At 48.6% G+C, this 15,820-nt stretch overlaps 4 protein-coding genes across 4 annotated transcripts; all 4 read right to left on the reverse strand.

Annotated features, from left to right (window-relative positions):
* Nucleotides 1-11: 11 nt before the first annotated feature.
* On the reverse strand, nucleotides 12-992 carry F4812DRAFT_449818 (polysaccharide lyase family 1 protein; the record flags this gene model as incomplete). The annotated part of the gene is made up of 1 exon (XM_047936019.1): nucleotides 12-992. The coding sequence occupies one exon, from the start codon at nucleotides 990-992 to the stop codon at nucleotides 12-14; it is 981 nt and encodes a 326-aa protein (XP_047794406.1).
* A 1,224-nt stretch (nucleotides 993-2,216) lies between these two features.
* F4812DRAFT_456188 (uncharacterized protein) lies at nucleotides 2,217-2,524 on the reverse strand (the record flags this gene model as incomplete). The annotated part of the gene is made up of 2 exons (XM_047936949.1): nucleotides 2,217-2,345; nucleotides 2,444-2,524. The coding sequence occupies 2 exons, from the start codon at nucleotides 2,522-2,524 to the stop codon at nucleotides 2,217-2,219; spliced, it is 210 nt and encodes a 69-aa protein (XP_047794407.1).
* A 1,077-nt stretch (nucleotides 2,525-3,601) lies between these two features.
* On the reverse strand, nucleotides 3,602-5,961 carry F4812DRAFT_467915 (DNA glycosylase). Its single transcript, XM_047938715.1, has one exon. The coding sequence runs from the start codon at nucleotides 5,817-5,819 to the stop codon at nucleotides 3,732-3,734; it is 2,088 nt and encodes a 695-aa protein (XP_047794408.1). The 5' UTR covers nucleotides 5,820-5,961; the 3' UTR covers nucleotides 3,602-3,731.
* Nucleotides 5,962-5,995: 34 nt separating this feature from the next.
* On the reverse strand, nucleotides 5,996-15,532 carry F4812DRAFT_416560 (uncharacterized protein). The gene is made up of 14 exons (XM_047933083.1): nucleotides 14,775-15,532; nucleotides 13,227-14,708; nucleotides 12,818-13,170; nucleotides 12,646-12,760; nucleotides 11,057-12,589; nucleotides 10,833-10,992; nucleotides 10,488-10,777; nucleotides 10,145-10,432; nucleotides 9,713-10,087; nucleotides 9,563-9,649; nucleotides 9,323-9,495; nucleotides 8,596-9,272; nucleotides 6,701-8,543; nucleotides 5,996-6,643 (listed from the first exon to the last, which is right to left on the reverse strand). The coding sequence occupies exons 1-14, from the start codon at nucleotides 14,826-14,828 to the stop codon at nucleotides 6,367-6,369; spliced, it is 7,707 nt and encodes a 2,568-aa protein (XP_047794409.1). The 5' UTR covers nucleotides 14,829-15,532; the 3' UTR covers nucleotides 5,996-6,366.
* Between the last annotated feature and the right edge of the window lie 288 nt (nucleotides 15,533-15,820).

Raw genomic sequence — 15,820 nt, forward strand, 5'->3', positions numbered from 1 at the left:
CAGGTAAGCCCTTACAATTTCTGTCCAGCGGTACCGGGTATGGTGTTAGCAACGGCGGCGGAGCCCAACACTTGGATAGAGTCGTACGGCAGGGAGCTAGCCGTGAGGGTACCAGCGGGCGCGGTGTTCTCGGAGCCCCCAAGGTCGACGTCGTCGAGGACGGCGTACCCGGTCTCCTTGGAGTCGGCGAAGAAGACGGCCTTCTTGGTGCTGTTCTTGAAGGCCGAGCTCTGGATCAGGACCTGCGCGCCCATGCGGGTGTTGACGCCGGTTCCGATCAGCGAGTCCCAGAGCGTGTTGACGATGTGCACGGTGCCGAAGCGGACGAGGGGGGTTCGGCTGTACGTGTTGTAGAAGTAGTTGTTGGCGTATGTGACGTGGAGCTTGCCCTGGTCCTCCTTGGCGTTGCTGTCCGAGTGCCCGATCAGCGACACCTTCCAGTGGTCGTGCATGTAGGTGTTGGACACGGTCACCCACTCGGATCCGTGCGAGATGTCGAGCAGTCCGTCGAGATCGTCCTTGCCGAGGCTCAGGTCGCCAGAGAGGTCGCAGTGGTCGATCCAGACGTTCGAGGATGCGTCAATGCCGATGGCGTCACCGTTCTCCGCTTTGACTTTGGCGATTTTCATGTTGCGGACGATGACGTTGCTAGTCCTGCGGATATAGAGGCCGACACCGGTGAGAGAACTGCCCGTCTCGCCGTAGATGGTCTTGTCGGCGGAAACGCGCACTTTGGCGGAGCCAGAGATTGCGCCGGAGACGATGATAGTGAGAGGGCCGTCCTGCTTGGCTGCCTTGGTGAGGCTATCGACATCCGTAACGGTGACAGTCTCACCTGCGGCACCTCCTGTCGTTCCGCCGTTCTGAGTGCAGTAACCGATGGAGCATGCCTCGGCAGCCTGCCTTCGCGCAATTTTGTTGCGTTCACCGGCATTGTTATGCGGCGAGGCTACTGCGAAAGTAGCGAATAACGCAACAACTGAGAACTTCATCTTGTAGTGTAATAAACGAGAGTTTCACGACTCGATGTGGTAAGGATAGGATGATGATGTGAAGTCGAGTGTGGTTTACGAAAGAGGGAATGAGATGGGTTGATCATGCCCCTTATATCCTCGTACCCCTTATAGCCTCGCATACACTTCGTAGAAGTTCTTTCGTAAGAGCCACGATATAAACTCCATTTCACCATGAAGACCGCTCATTGGAGGGAATATTCCAACGTAGAACCACTACCATCGTGTAAGTGGCGTGTTAGAGCCACGAACTCGAATAGGAGACTCATGAGGAATAGTCGAAAAAAATTATATTGAAGGGGCTTTGGTTCCCGTCTACTAAAAAGCTTGTCTGCTCTTGGCGGAGGCTACTGCATCAAATAAATTGTTGTCGAGGTGTCTTAACCAGGTTGAATAGGGTGACCACAAGCCAAAAAAGAAAAAAGAAGAAAAAAGAAGCGGTATGAGTTCGTCATGCGTCAAGATTGGCGGGTAGCATTAGATGAATGCACACGCGTTGCATTCCGTCTAGCGGAGGTCGATCCCGGTGGGCGCGGGTCAACGACCCCTGAATTCTCCAGTTTTTCGCTTTACAATCTCGGGCTTTTGTATTTTGGAAGACGATGATGCGATCTCTTTTTCAAGTCGCTCGTTCGACATTCCACGTTGCGATCCACCGGGGCCGTCTCTCAAGGACCTTCAATGTTACCATTGAGTGACGGGAAAGCGTACGATAAATTATTCCATGACAGGTACGATGTCTTGGAATCATTCGAGTTAAAGCATCGCGAGTTGAAAAATGACGGGTGGTTTAAAGCACTTTATGACAAGGGTAATTATAATTCGTAATGCCAATACAATATCATTCGTCATCATAATCAATAAGGTTAGGTACGCATACGTATAATAGACGTCTCACCAAACAAAATCAACAAGATCTGTAGACACCACGTAACTAGTATAAACATATGGCTAGGTACCTAGTTAAATGCTAACTAAAAACTCCCAACGTCCAGCAAGCCAAGCAACTAGCCCAATCGTGATGATACATCATCTCTCGTATACGCAATCGAAAGTTCCATAGCTACCGAATACCGACCAAAAGAGACAAAACTACCTAGCTGTTGTTTCACCACCGGGGCCAGAAACCCAACTGCAGTAGAAGTAATTAGAATACGAGTTCTGGGCAAAAGAGATATTGGGTAGGACTTGTAATAAGACGACTTACCGTCTCCACATTTTGGCAACGAAGCCGGCCTTGTACTGCTCTGTAATACTCTCACGTCTTTTGATTGACTCTGAATCGGTTGATCTCTTCTGGAGATATAGAGTGTTGAAATCAGGGCCGGAAAACTGTACGAATAATCATTAGCCCGGAATCCCCGGACTGGAAACTGGAGTATAATAAGAGTTCTTAGGTAGTGGTATAGGCATAGGAATGATCAACTTACAGGACTAGAACTAGAGTTTCCACCACCCTCATAATCAACCTTTCCGCCCTCGGACCGCAAGTTACTCTCCGAGTTGCTCATGGTTAGTTTATTTATGTGCTTGTTTTTAATGAAAGCGTATTGGTATTGTCCAATGTGAGATGATGAGTGATATGAATTCGAGTTTATGATTCATTCAAACATGAGCAACTCGAGGGAAAAGTTATATAAGATCCCAGAGAAAGAAGCGGATCTCTACATGATTCAGAAGGTGTTCCATATCATTGGCTAGGGACAAATGAATGATGAGGGTTGACGTACTTGGTTATTGGTAACGAAAGGCTAGATCTGATTGGTAGCCAGACAATGACGGAGAGGTGAGGTCACTAACCACATGGCAACCAACCACACAAAGAAGTCTGAGTCAAGCACTTCTTAAAGGGATAGAACCACGATGATAAGAAAGTAGTCTAGTATGGAGATCGAATAGGACTTGAAAGCTAGATCTATCTAACTTGTATCCTAAGGATATCTTCAAAACTTGTTGCCGACTTTTAAACCCGTTCCATTATTGTAGATGGGTTGAACAAGAACTTATTATAATGCGGTATAATAATGAGCATCCATTGAGATTCGTAGCATTGAACTATATAGGGCAAAGCGCTTCTAATTGATCATAAGGTATTAATCTTATGGTTTCTGTTTCTTAGTTGATGGTTCACTTTTAAAGCATGTACTCATCTCTCTGCCCAAGTTAATTCTTATTCTTTAGGATGTTATCTAGCCTCAAACAAGAGTAGCAATATTAAAGTCAAAAATGTGCATAGATTTACGAATACCCTATTAAACCAAGACCTCTGTGCTTTTCCATAACCCTCTCGCACTCCGTCTTTAGACCGCCAGAAAAGTCCTTTTTAGACCAACTATTACATACGAAGATTGCGGTGGGTGAATACACCGGGCTTCTCCGCAACAAACATGATGTCAGCCGAAAGAATCTGTGAGTGGTACCACTCGTGGGACTTTACTTTTGGCTCAGCGGTTGTATCTCACAGAATCTGAGATACAATTCTGGACGGACCTATTTACTGCTCTGGATCGTGTGACCTGAGCTTGTTAGGGTATGATCACAACTTAGCGCCTCCAAGGCGATACAGGTAGGTAGGTAGAGCTATGTTTCCAAACGTATATGCATGAGCGATACACGGGTTCATCGTATTATTTGGTTCTACCATCCTCACCCAGTAACTAAAAGACAACTCTACCTAGTAATGGCATCCTTACAAGCAAGCCTTTCTATAACAACCCCTTAACCAGCCTCCTTAACCAGCGCCCAGCACTTCCGCATCCCCGTTCCCATCGACTCCGCATCAAGAGCCTCAACATCGCTCCACCGGCTTTGTACTCCATCACATCCACCATATTCCTCTTCTTCATCACCACCACCCTCGCTTTCAAGCTCGAACAGGTGAACATGCATCGTCAGCTTGAGATGCGAAAATACCCAAGGCACCGATCCCAGCTCGCCCATATACTTCACCACCGCCTCCCCGTTTCCTTCCCCCTTGCCCGTCTTCCCCAACCGCTTGCCGCCAAACACCAACAACTCCCGAACGAAGTTCTCCGCACCCTTCTTCCTAGCCTTCGCCGATGCCCCCCCTTGCGGCTCTTCCAAAACGCAGCTCGGCAGCTCCCACAACCCCGCCAGCAACCCCTTCTCCGGCCTCTTGCGAATCAGGTACCGACCGTCGCCGCTGCGCCGGACGGCGCACACCAGCGTCTCCTCCTCGCGCACGGCCTTCTTGGCCGTCCGGAGCGGGAACTTCTTCGCGTGGCTCGCGATTGCCTCCACCGCGGCGCTGCTGAGAGCTGGTGATGGCGGTGTTTGGGGACCGAATGATGTCTTGTTCTTGTTCGTCTTGGATGTGACGGCCTGCGAGAATACGAATGATCGCAACGTCGTCTGCGTCCGAGATTTCGTCGACTTCTGCTGCGCGACTTCAATCGTCTTTACGTTCCGCTTCCAGCCGTCATCATCACCATCGTTGTCGTCTTCATCCGCATAATCCTCGAACGGCGTGCAAAGCGTGCAGGCGTCCTCGATATCAACGGGAGCGCTCCTCGATGTCGCAGTAGACTTGGCTACCAGGCCCCTTTTCGTAGCTAATTGAAGACCCTCCTCGTATGCGCGACAGCTGGCCGTGATGGGGCAGATAGCGCAGTTAGGCTTCGGCGTGCATATCGTGCTGCCAAGCTCCATCAACGCCTGACCCCATCGACCGGGCCGATCACTCGGCTCCGCTTCGCCATCACCTTCGACCTTTTCAGTAGTAGTAGTAGAATGAGTATTAGTATCAGGATTAGTATTAGTAGTATTGTCAGCATCGCGACCTGCACTATGCTCGTCTTCCGGGCCATCCCTCGCGACGGCCTTAACTAAACTGTCAGCCGCAGCCCACAGCAGATCAACCACCGCCTTGTCGGCCTTGACATCCCCAAACACGGCCAGCTGCCGACTCAGCACGCGCAGCACGTTCCCGTCGACCATGGGCGCCGCCTTCCCAAACACGATCGCCGAGATGGCTCCGGCGGTGTACCTGCCGACGCCGGGGACCCTGGCGACCAGCTCGCCGACGTCGGACGGCAGCAGGCCGTGCATGGCAGGGTCCGCGCACACGATCCTCGCGGCGTCGTGGATCCGCGTGGCGCGGCTGTAGTACCCGAGGCCGCGCCAGGCGGAGAGCACCTCGTCGCGCTCGGCGGCCGCCAGGTCCCGGATCGAGGGCCACCGCGCCATCCAGCGGTTCCAGTAGTCGACGACGGTCGCGACGCGCGTCTGCTGGAGCATGACCTCGCTGATCCAGACCTGGTACGCGCGGCGCTCGACCTCCTCGGGGGAAGAAGTGGCGGTAGCCGGGTCCGCCCAGGGCTTGCGCCAGGGCATCTCGCGCGCGGAGCTCACGCCGTCGAACCAGGTGAGGAGGGACGTGCGAGCCTCGCGGCTGTCGAGCAGTAAGGGACGATGATAATGCAGCCCGTGGGCACGAGTAGGGAGGTTAATGCTAGTACTATTGCCTGTGATGGAATCGTTTGAGGCGGTGTTCCTTCTGCCGAAAAGACGCGCATGTAATTGGGCAGCATGATCTCCATTCCTTTTCCTAGAACGTGGTCCTACTTTTTGCCTTTTGGTACGCGGTGCTTCCGCTGGAAGGTCTTGTTCGACGTATTCTTCGTCGCTCTGAAGCTGAACATCCCTCTTCCTAATCCTAGACTTTCGGGAAGGTATGTCAGTTTGTAGATCCTCTTCATTTTTTATGACGGATAACGGCTCTGATTTATCGGTCTCATTTTTTATTGCCGATCCGGATTGTTGTATTTGTCGTAATGAGCGCCGCATATTTCCGAACCGTGTAATATCAGATAAAGTAGTACCTAATATAGAGGTATGTACCTGATCTTTATCTACCAACCTCCTTAGTAGGTACCTGTAGGTTAGGGTTAGTATTCAGATAAAATAAAATCGGCAAAAAGCGCGACGCGTCAGATATACAACCGCGTCGTCACGTGATAACATATATATCATATATCAATTTAAGGAGTTACGGCTGGAATGATCCATGGCGTATTTACCCTGTTATATGCAGAGTTCGATACCTGGTATATTGCTATATGCAGCATAACATTTTAAAATATTTGCTCCCTTCTCACTTCATCTCGCTACATTTTTCTCTTTCCAAACCCCTAATTCTCACTCCATATTTGCGCATCAGTTGATTCGGGCGCACATCCTCATATTATGGGCAACTTATTATAAGCGCCTCCTTACAACTCTCACCGTGCTGGTATTATATTGCTGCCTTAAAAACCGCCCTGGCGGTTATGTTGTCTTAGATGATAATAAGCTAGTTGATGTATTTAGTCACTCTTCTTCCGTATTTTTTTGTCTATGAATTAGGGATGTTACTCACCTCAATCAACTTCTCGGTCAATAGAGAGCACTGCTTATCAGGATCCTGAGTATTTGTAAATGCGCTCGAGCGGTACAGTCCTTCGAATCCCATATCCTCTAATATTTCGTTCAATACGCCAGCGCTTTCTAATGCGCTCGTAAACTTCGGGTTGGAAGATAGCGTTTGAAGTAGCGCATGCGCTGATCCAAGCGTTGAAGAGCTCTGGCCGTGGAGTAATACCTCGTCTAGGAACGACGCGATGGTGGGACATCTATATTGCATGTTAGTAGCCTAAAAGATTACCAAACGTACCATTACTTGAACTCACAGGTGCAATACGACGGTAGGTCTTCGGGATGCTAGCTCGTTGAGCCACTGTAGGGTATGAGTCTGAATCGCCTCATCGAGGATTTGGAAATCGACCAACTCGATAGCCGTACTCAGTATTAGATCCTTGTCTTTTACGCTGTCTAATTCGCGCAGGTTACGGGTTGGCCCCAAGTTAGCAACGTTTAGTGCGTTAATACCCGCCGACCAGAGGCATTCCTTCAAGTCTTCAGGGGTAATCGCCCGAGCATGAATGAGAGAAAGATATGGTGATGTGTAAAATTCGGTAGTAAAGGTTTTCGATGGATTCTCAGAGCTGCCTGTTGTCATCTCGAGAAACGTTGAAAGAACCCGAAGCGCCGTGGTCCTAGTGACGGGGTCTGTAAGGCCCCGCACAAGACAGGCACAGACGGCGAAATGAAAAGTGTTTGGCGTGAAGTGGATTCCGTACGCTTCATCCAGAGGTATTGTCGCTTCCTCCAATGATCCTCGACCATGTAAGAGATATTGTGCCATTTTATTATTCCTTAGCTCACTTGTTGTCCCAATATTTGCTAAGACGGCTTCTAGGAATAAGGCGGCACAGTTAAATAGGCTGGCAGGTACGAGACGGACGAGTGACATCGCCAGCCAAAACAGTTGCGGCCCATATCGAGAGGCTGCGGTGAGCTTTGCAATCATCTTAGATAAGGATGTAACTATGGCAATAAGCATATCGTTACCGCTGTCTTCGCCAAAACGGCCGACGCTGTTGCGGAGCGCTACGAGAACTTGGTAGAGTAGGTCATCGTCAACCTCTTCGCGAGCCAAACATCCCATTACGGTGAACGCGCGGGGTTGAATAGCCGGGTTATTTTGAAAGGCGGTACTGGCCACCAAGCTCATCCATCTCGACCGCCAAGCATTAGCCATGTCAACAGATGGCGCTGCAACGGAACATGTCTCGAATAGCAGAGTAGCGAGATTCTCTATAACTGAAAGCGCCGGTCCAACCTCGTGAGATGTTGAGATAGAGGCTCCATCCCTAGTCAAGACTAAGGGGACAGACAGGGTATCATTTCTCGGTTCAGATAGGATTTCGAGGGTACTGCGAAGTTTCGATAATTTCGTATCTTCTAGTTGGAACGAGGTGCAAGCCGCATGGATCGAATTAATGAGTAGTCGGTGGACCAGAGCTCGAATGTCCTGAGTACCCGTGTTTGACAGCATAGTAACTATATGGAATATCTCGGGTAAGTAGAGCTGCGACTGGACGCCGCAGTCAAAGGAAAGGGAGAGGCAAAACTGGAGTAGGATGCAAAGCTCATTCCAAACCGAGTTGTCCGGGAGATATTTTGTAGGTCTAAGCGACGATCTGTTCAAGGCCTTCCGAAGTCTGGATATTATCTTTCCTCGGAGCGTTATTGTGCCAATAGCTGTCACTATAGACGTCAAAGCTTGCGTCTGCTCATCATATAAGCCCACAGCGAGCGCTGCCTTGACTATCTCATCAAGGAAGATGTCTAATAGAACTTCATCCTTGTAAATAGCCGGCCAGGCTGTGTACTCTAAGATCAAGGTAAGTGAGGGCTCCGAAACCGTAACATCTATCAACTTGCGGAAGATCGAAGCGACCTTTTCTTTAGCCTTCTCGCTATCAGACTCGTCCGGTAACAGTGATGTCCGCAAGCTTGGTATCCAAGGCGCCATGTAGGCCAGGCTCAGAGGCTTTTGTTCATCGGAGAAACTTTCCCACCCAACAAAGAACTCGTTTAAGAAATCGCATGTTAGCTGGGGTTCCTCTTGGGCAAGGACTTTGCTGATGTTCACAATGAACTGAGTCGGATCCAGAGGAACAGAGACATCTGCACAAAATGATTAGCGAAGGCGACGGGACAATTTTAAAAGGGATCTCACCTTTGGTGCACATAAACTTGGAGGCTGCCTTGAATTTAAAAGCTCGACAAAGCGCACCGAGTAGATTGTATGCTGCAATGCGGAGCGTCGAATCAGGAGAAGCAAGATTTGTTAACGCAAGGTTGAGCAATGTCCCGGGAACATCTTGGGGCCGAATAAGACGCTCGAACGGTTTTATCGTTCTCGTATCTTTGCTTAACATCGCCTTTGCCCTGCGAATCTCCTTCAAAACCTCGACCTTTCTGCTACTCTGGAAGTACATGACAATCTTGCCATTGTCTGCACGCAAGCCGAACGCGGAGTCGTCTTCGGTGGGAATAGACGTCGGCGCCTCGTCTAGATCTTTTAGGTGGAAAATGTCGTTCACGATCCCGTTCAGACGGAAAGTCGGATGAACCTCTTGCTTCTTCACTGTGGTTACCTGAACAAATGAGCTGCCTACCCCGACAGTGACTTCAATCTTTCCCTTGGTCTTTGAGAGCCTAGTAACCGGCTGGAAAGTATATCGAGAGTCCGTGGCTATGCTAATCGTCTCTTTCGGAAGGTGTACTTGACTAAGGTGGAAATGAGCTTGTAGGTCTTGACGACTGCCAAGTAGTAGATAATCTACATTGGACGGATGTAAGACGCTCGTGTCATTCTTCGTGGCTATACGAAGTATACGCCGGAAGCATTTCCTGGCTGTGTTAGTGTACACAATATATGATAACTTGTAGGACATACATACCGGAAGGTGCTGTTCATATTGTAAATATAAATCCTGGACAACTGATCAGATAACTCGCTCGGACTAAGAAGCTCCAGATTTTTGAACAGCTCGTCTGGGGGGTCATTTTGACCATCGTAACACGTCGCATCGATCAATAACCCGAATGGTTTATGCCACAGCCGACTAGCAATCTACAGTTTATTAGATTAGGGAGAGTACAGTATGGGAAGAAAGGTTGTTGGTTGAAGCTTAATATACCTTAAGAAAGCAGTATAAGAGGGTATCATAATCTACTGAATCTTGATCGATATGTCGAAGAATTATACAAATGACAGAGAGTCCATCCTGTTAGTCGTTAGTTTCCATTGAACACTGAAATTAGCTGTGTTGGCTACAATATATACGCACCCTACTTTCACCGCCATCATAAATGGCGCGAGACGTTGCAAAGGAGTCCATACCGCGGAAAGCGTTACGGAGCATAAAGTGTTGGAATCTAGAGTAAGAAATTGGTGTATTTAGAGTTATTAGAGGTCGATTCCAAGTGACCGCTAATGGAGGAGGTCCCAGATTTGTTATGAGAGCTCGTAGTGGTTCGAGTACGGGTGATCGACCACGAACTAGCTCGTTGGGAGATCGAACGTGATCTCGCCGTTCCTGGGACATAAGTCTTTGCCGGACATGATCCCAGTGGTCATATAAGAACCTGTGTAAAGCGACACAGGAACCAAACTCGAAAGTTTCGCCCTCTGCTGGTCGTGTATCAAGAACAGGCGGAGGCACCTAGACAGCGATACTGTTAGCATGAATAGAATGGGTAGGGAATTTGTTAGATCCTACCGAAATCTCCCTGAGGAAAGTAGTAACACGATAAATGTTTTGTGTCAAGAAATCATTCAGTGGAAACATGTAAGGCTCTTTTGCCCCAAACAGAACGTTATTGGCTAGATTCTGTATAACTTTTGCGATGAGGAGTAGGCCACGTCGCATCTCTTTAGATGGTGGTGTAGCTACTAGGTTCTCCGCTTCAGGAGCGACGATGGCAGGGCAGAAGAATCTGAGAAATATGAAAGCTCCGACAGCTGTGTATTTAGCGTCCTGAAATCTCGGAATTACTGCTGAAGATATCTGGTCAAGTGTCAATATTCATACTTTGTATACTTCGACAAAAGGGTCAACTCACTATGCTGCAGATCTTCCTAAATGATGAAGGTATACTTGCCGAAGATGCGCAAATATCGTCGATGAAAACTTTGGCAACAATTCGTAGCTGCAGCGCATTCTTCTGGAGCTCTTCTGGGGATGAAATTCTTGTGGGATCTAGTTCGAGATCCAAATCTTTTGAGGTCAGCATTAACCTCTCCACAACCTTTTGGAGCGTGGCTTTGAGATAATTCGCCCCTTTCCATCTTGCGTAGATAGATAGCATCTTAGTAGCGACGCAATTTCGACGGAGTATCTCCGATTCATTATCTGTAGATAAATTCAATTAGCCTTGTCGTTTGAGATGTAAGTGCAATTGACTAACCAGTATCTTCGATCTCTTGTTTGATTAAAGCCTCCATTAGTTCGAAAGTCCGTCCTCGGGATTCGAAAATGTAGAGCATCGAAATGGTAAGCTCTTCAACTTCCCCGCTTGGGCAGACTGTACTAATAGCAACGGCGAGATTCATGTCATGGGTAAGTAGCTGGTGCATCATAGTTAGCTAGTTTGAACGGTGAAGGAAAGGTTCCCTGATTATAGTTGCCTACCTCTAACAACTCGTCGTACTTCTCATTTACGGCCTTGTCCGATAAGTTGCTGAATTCTGTCCCTTGAACTAAAATGTTGTAAAGGACTTTGATAAATGCGGTACGAATCTCGACGTTCTCATTATAGCCGATACCGAGAGAGTACTTGAGGCCCACGTCAATATTCGCACTTAGGAGGTTCGAGAGGATGATGATAGCGAGTTCGGACGTCGACCCAGTTTCATCGCGATGAGCTGGATTCCCTCCAGTAACATCCGCCTTAATACTCTCCGATGGCTCATAGTTGAGTAACGAAAGGAATCGGTTGAAATAGGTGCGGAACATTTGGGACTTCAACTCGCTGATGCCTGCGTCGTTTTGCCCATCTCCCGGCTGAAGGGGTAGCCTGTAAGTAAGTTCAGCGAGAGATCGAAGACAAGCTTTATCGAGGTCTCTCTGGATTCGAGCATTGTCTTGGTGAATTTGCATGTAGCCTGCGTCCGTGGGCGGCGAGCGAGGCCGAGCAATCCAGCTAAAGATGTACTCCAGGAGCTGGTTTCGTTTTCGAACATCATCACGGAGATTCAGATGCTCCTTTTTCCTATTAACGGCTTCGCACATCTGGCAAATCTTGATCTTGACTCGCATGCTAGCTGCGTTATCGGCCACCCCATCAAGGAACTTGGCGAAGCTTAAACCTATAGAGCCAAAATTGATCGCTGACGCTGCTCCCAGCTCGGAGGGCGTCTGCAGTCGCTCTATTAAAGCTTTCAGTAACGAAGCCGCTTGCTCAGCGAATATAATCTCGACGTCTTGTCCTTTGCCAGATGTTTCGAGGGCGCCTGTGAAGAGCACCTCAAGTTCGGACTCAAGTGCTCTGAATAAAGGCTGGTATAAGTTCGGAGAGATGTCGGTGGATAGCACCTCGCGTGTGGTTTCTCTGACCCGCACGTTGGTACACGCAAGTAACTGAGTGCTAAGCCGGAGGTATCTATTGAGAAGTGGTTCTTCGTGATTCTCTGACGAAAGCCGATCAATCCATTTTAGACCACTAGCAGCAGGCTCGTCAAGAGTATAAGCTTGCTCGGCTGTACAAATACCACCAAGAGAAGCGAGGAACCCGGATAGATTCCTCCACTCGGAAAAGTTCCTCTCGTCAACGCCCTCCGCGGAAGTCGTAGACACATCTTTCGAGAGGTGAAGCCACTTAACAAATGCCTTCTCCCAAGCTTCTAAAATGCCCGCGCTCGGATACTGCATGCGCCTCAAGAGGGCGCGTGTTCGCTTTTGAAAAGCCATCATTCCTGTGAATCGGAATTCAGGGGAAGCCATCTCGCCAAATATTTCACTATTTCGGAGCAACAGGCTCGCGGTCTTGCCTGCATCCACAGCAGAATCTAATATACGGCACTCTTCGTTGAAAAGTCCAATACAAGACGTTACTAATTGGCTGGTTTCTATATCTGCCGAGCAGAGAGATGTGAGGAAAATAGTCTCAAGTTTCGTGGAGGTTGCTATGCGTTCTGGAATATCTTCGGATACTACACACAGCTCCTACAAGTCTGTTTAGCATGGGCTACCAAGCAAGTAGTATAGCGCCTTCTGCTTACCTTTATAGAACTCAACAGGAGTAGACGCGACTCAAGGTAGCCGTGAATAGACTTGAATAGTGTGTCGTCTCCTTGCAATTCGAGTTTCTCGCACATCTCCATTAGGACAAGCGATCTAGATTTCGGTTATCAGTTGTAACATATTCCTCAAAGTTGCAGGGTTTGGACGTACGTCAACTTCCAGAACTTGACCCCAAAACTGTGCGAGTCTATTCGTTTCGATTTGCGCAATGAGGAGAGAATGCCGTTCGGGGCAAGTAGCTTCTTAGCCAAGTCACTGGCAAGAGTCCTGACGGAGTCGTTTGCTGTGACAAGACAAGAGACAAATGCTTCAAAAATTCCTTCGTAAAATCGCTCCGTTTCCGCGCTATCTGCTGGCGGGGCTTCAAATAGGGTCGCCGGTGAGGCATCTAGAAAGTTCAGTATGTTACAGGATAACATTGTCGCGGAGGAATTGGCTTCGGTGGGCTTTCGTTGCGAGTGACGGTCCCCAATATATGAATCTTCCCGAAGGGCGGAAGTCGCCTAGAAGGGGTCAGTTAATTCGCTTGTTTGTATCTCTTATAAATGGGTATCCTAACCTTCAATTGACTTTGTATATATCCGGCGACTTCAGTAAACAAGCGATGATAATTCTCGGCATTGGGCTGCCGCGCAAAGTAGGAGCAGGCTTGGATAATTGCAACCTTGAATGTAGTGGGCGCGGTGGGATGAAGGCAAGATTGTGTCAATGACTCTACAGAACCCTCAAAGTTCAAATGCGTAAGACTAATGAAGGCTGCCGTGGTCAAGTCTTGATCAAACAAAGATCCTTCACCATTGGGATGATACCGGCGAAAGACTGCGTCCCGGACTTCATCCTGAACATCCATGGCATAGCTGACGATCGCGTCTCCATCGTCGTCGAAGTGGCGGACAGCTCGGAGGAGACTAACAAGGCAATACCCAGCCGCGTCGTTTTTATTTCTAAGCGCTTTTCTCAGCCCATCGAGATATCCAACCTTCTTAGCCATTCCGCCGGTTTTAGCTTCCCGTAAATTGCTTGCCACTTCGAACACATCAGGAATCAGCATCAGCAGAGAAGTTTGAAAGGGGAACAAGATCGACCGCCGTTTCCCACTATCGACTATTGTCTGTGTCATATCGAACAACGTATCAGGTCCGCCCTCTAGCTTTCTGTGTTGATGGTGCAGCGTGACGAACTCCTTAGGATAGCGCTCGATCCACCCGTTAATTAGGAGCGGCGTGATAACGGCAATTGTATTCTGGTAAGCTCGTCGAAAGTGGAGGAAGCTGGAGCATAATTCTTGGATCACAAGTCCAAGCTTTTGGGCGTCAACCCACATATACGAGACTAGGCGTAGTATCGCTAACGAAGTCTTCTCTTCCTCGGCCATGGCCTGGGTTGGTACCACCTGAGTCGCACCCGTGGTCCGAATACCCTGAATGAGGGTTCTCACATATTCGAAAGAGGCTGTCCAACTGGACGCGGTAACATACTCCACGATGGTCTTGATATACGGTTCGATATCCTGCACGTCGTCGCTTCTTACTACTTTGTTTTCCCGCGAATCGTCTGAACCGCTTGACGAGGTGGCTCGAGTAGACGAGTCTCCAAATCGAGGATCAAAGATTTCTCGCGCAGATCTCTCATCGAGTATGGTCTTAGCTGGCAAGTAATATTCGTCGGGGAATGGTTTAAGGAGGTGTTTGAAAAGCTCGAATATCCTAATCACGAGCGCGTCCTCCAACGGCTCCGGAGCGTTGAGCCCGGAGGCAGATAGGTTAGCTGAAGCATTGGAGCTATTTTTGCTAGATGATTCCCAGCGGGCGGAGCAGCAGTCGGCAGCAAGAGATAGAATATATATTTCGGACAGGAGAATATGGGATGGGTGGCTTGCGAACGTCTTAAACGGACGACTGAGTTCCTCGAGAAGCGAAATGAGTGATTCGAGTACGGCAGTTATGGATGTGACGCTGATCTTTACGAGTGTAGTGCGTGTAATAACAGCGACGTCGTCGTGTTCGAGGTTTTGACCTGGAGTACCGGTACGATGCGGAAGCTAGACACGGGAATATTCGTTAGCAACAACATAAAGACAGGTATACACTACAAAGCACCCAATTACCCTAGTTGTAAGTCTTTCGACTAAACATCCAACAAGGCCCGCATCACCGTTCATCTTGTGCTCGTATACCGTCGGGTTGCGATTGAGGGTCTTCTCAACATTGTGACGTCGTCATAGAGCACGGCTGGCGGCAAGGAAGAGGTATCAAGGGAAGGCTATAGCTCGTTTGCGAAACCGTATATGGGATGTCTCAAGATTCGGTTGTACACCAGTTCGTCTTACCCTCCTTCTGGGATAGCAAGGGTTGGGGTTCAATCGCTCGGTTGCTCCCCCAAATTTATCCTATGTTGTTGACACCTGTAAACTTTTCAAGGACAGGTACCTAAGTAATGAGCGATATGCTGCAGTTCTCTTTCTTTGGAGAGTTTGGAGACGGGGAATATAACGTCTTAGCTTAACACGTATAATATTATTATATTAGGACTCCAGGATCGGCATACACCAAGGTTCGGAGCCGGGCCGGTGGATAGGGTCTGAGATAAAGAGCGACCAACAAAGCGAGGAATTATGCGTTGTCTGGTATTCTTCTCGTTGATCCGAGTTGTTTCCGTCTTTAGTCGTGCTACTGCAATCGTATCTCGTCGAAGCTATCGTCGAAGCTATCGTCGGTAGTCGGTAGTCGGTAACGAGAAGCTACAGGCACAGAACAGAAACAGGCACGAGCATGAGGCACAGGCACAAACAAACAATCTTTGAAGAACAATGTGGTCTCAGTAGAAAATCGACCCCGGCCGAACTTACAATGTACCTGTAACTGGTAGGTACCTAGGAGGTAGGTTAGGTACCTAAGAGAAAAGGGTTTGGGCAGTTTACTTTGGGTGCTTGGTGAGGGACGTGGGTCAAAAGAAAAAAAAAAAAAAGCAAAGCAAGGTAGGTACTTTAGGATGTACCTAGATATCTTACTAAACAAGCTGCTGGACCTTATAAAACTTGCTAGGTAGTACTACATACATCTAATGCAGGCTTGATACATACCTAGTGCATGCAGGTGGGATTAGTGTAGGTACCCAATGTACAATACCTTATGTACCTTACTTAGGAGGTAG

This window comes from Daldinia caldariorum, assembly GCF_022478825.1.
Source record: "Daldinia caldariorum strain CBS 122874 unplaced genomic scaffold F4812scaffold_2, whole genome shotgun sequence".
Classification (NCBI taxonomy): domain Eukaryota; kingdom Fungi; phylum Ascomycota; class Sordariomycetes; order Xylariales; family Hypoxylaceae; genus Daldinia; species Daldinia caldariorum.

Bases quoted from the DNA above. Each gene is read 5' to 3' on its own strand.
- F4812DRAFT_467915 (XM_047938715.1), bottom strand. From the start codon at position 5,819: ATGCGGCGCTCATTACGACAAATACAACAATCCGGATCGGCAATAAAA.
- F4812DRAFT_416560 (XM_047933083.1), bottom strand. From the start codon at position 14,828: ATGAACGGTGATGCGGGCCTTGTTGGATGTTTAGTCGAAAGACTTACA. The intron at 12,761-12,817 runs GTACGTCCAAAC...ACCGAAATCTAG, and splicing joins GTCAAGTTCTGGAAGTTGAC to ATCGCTTGTCCTAATGGAGA. The intron at 9,496-9,562 runs GTATATTAAGCT...AATAAACTGTAG, and splicing joins TCTTATACTGCTTTCTTAAG to ATTGCTAGTCGGCTGTGGCA.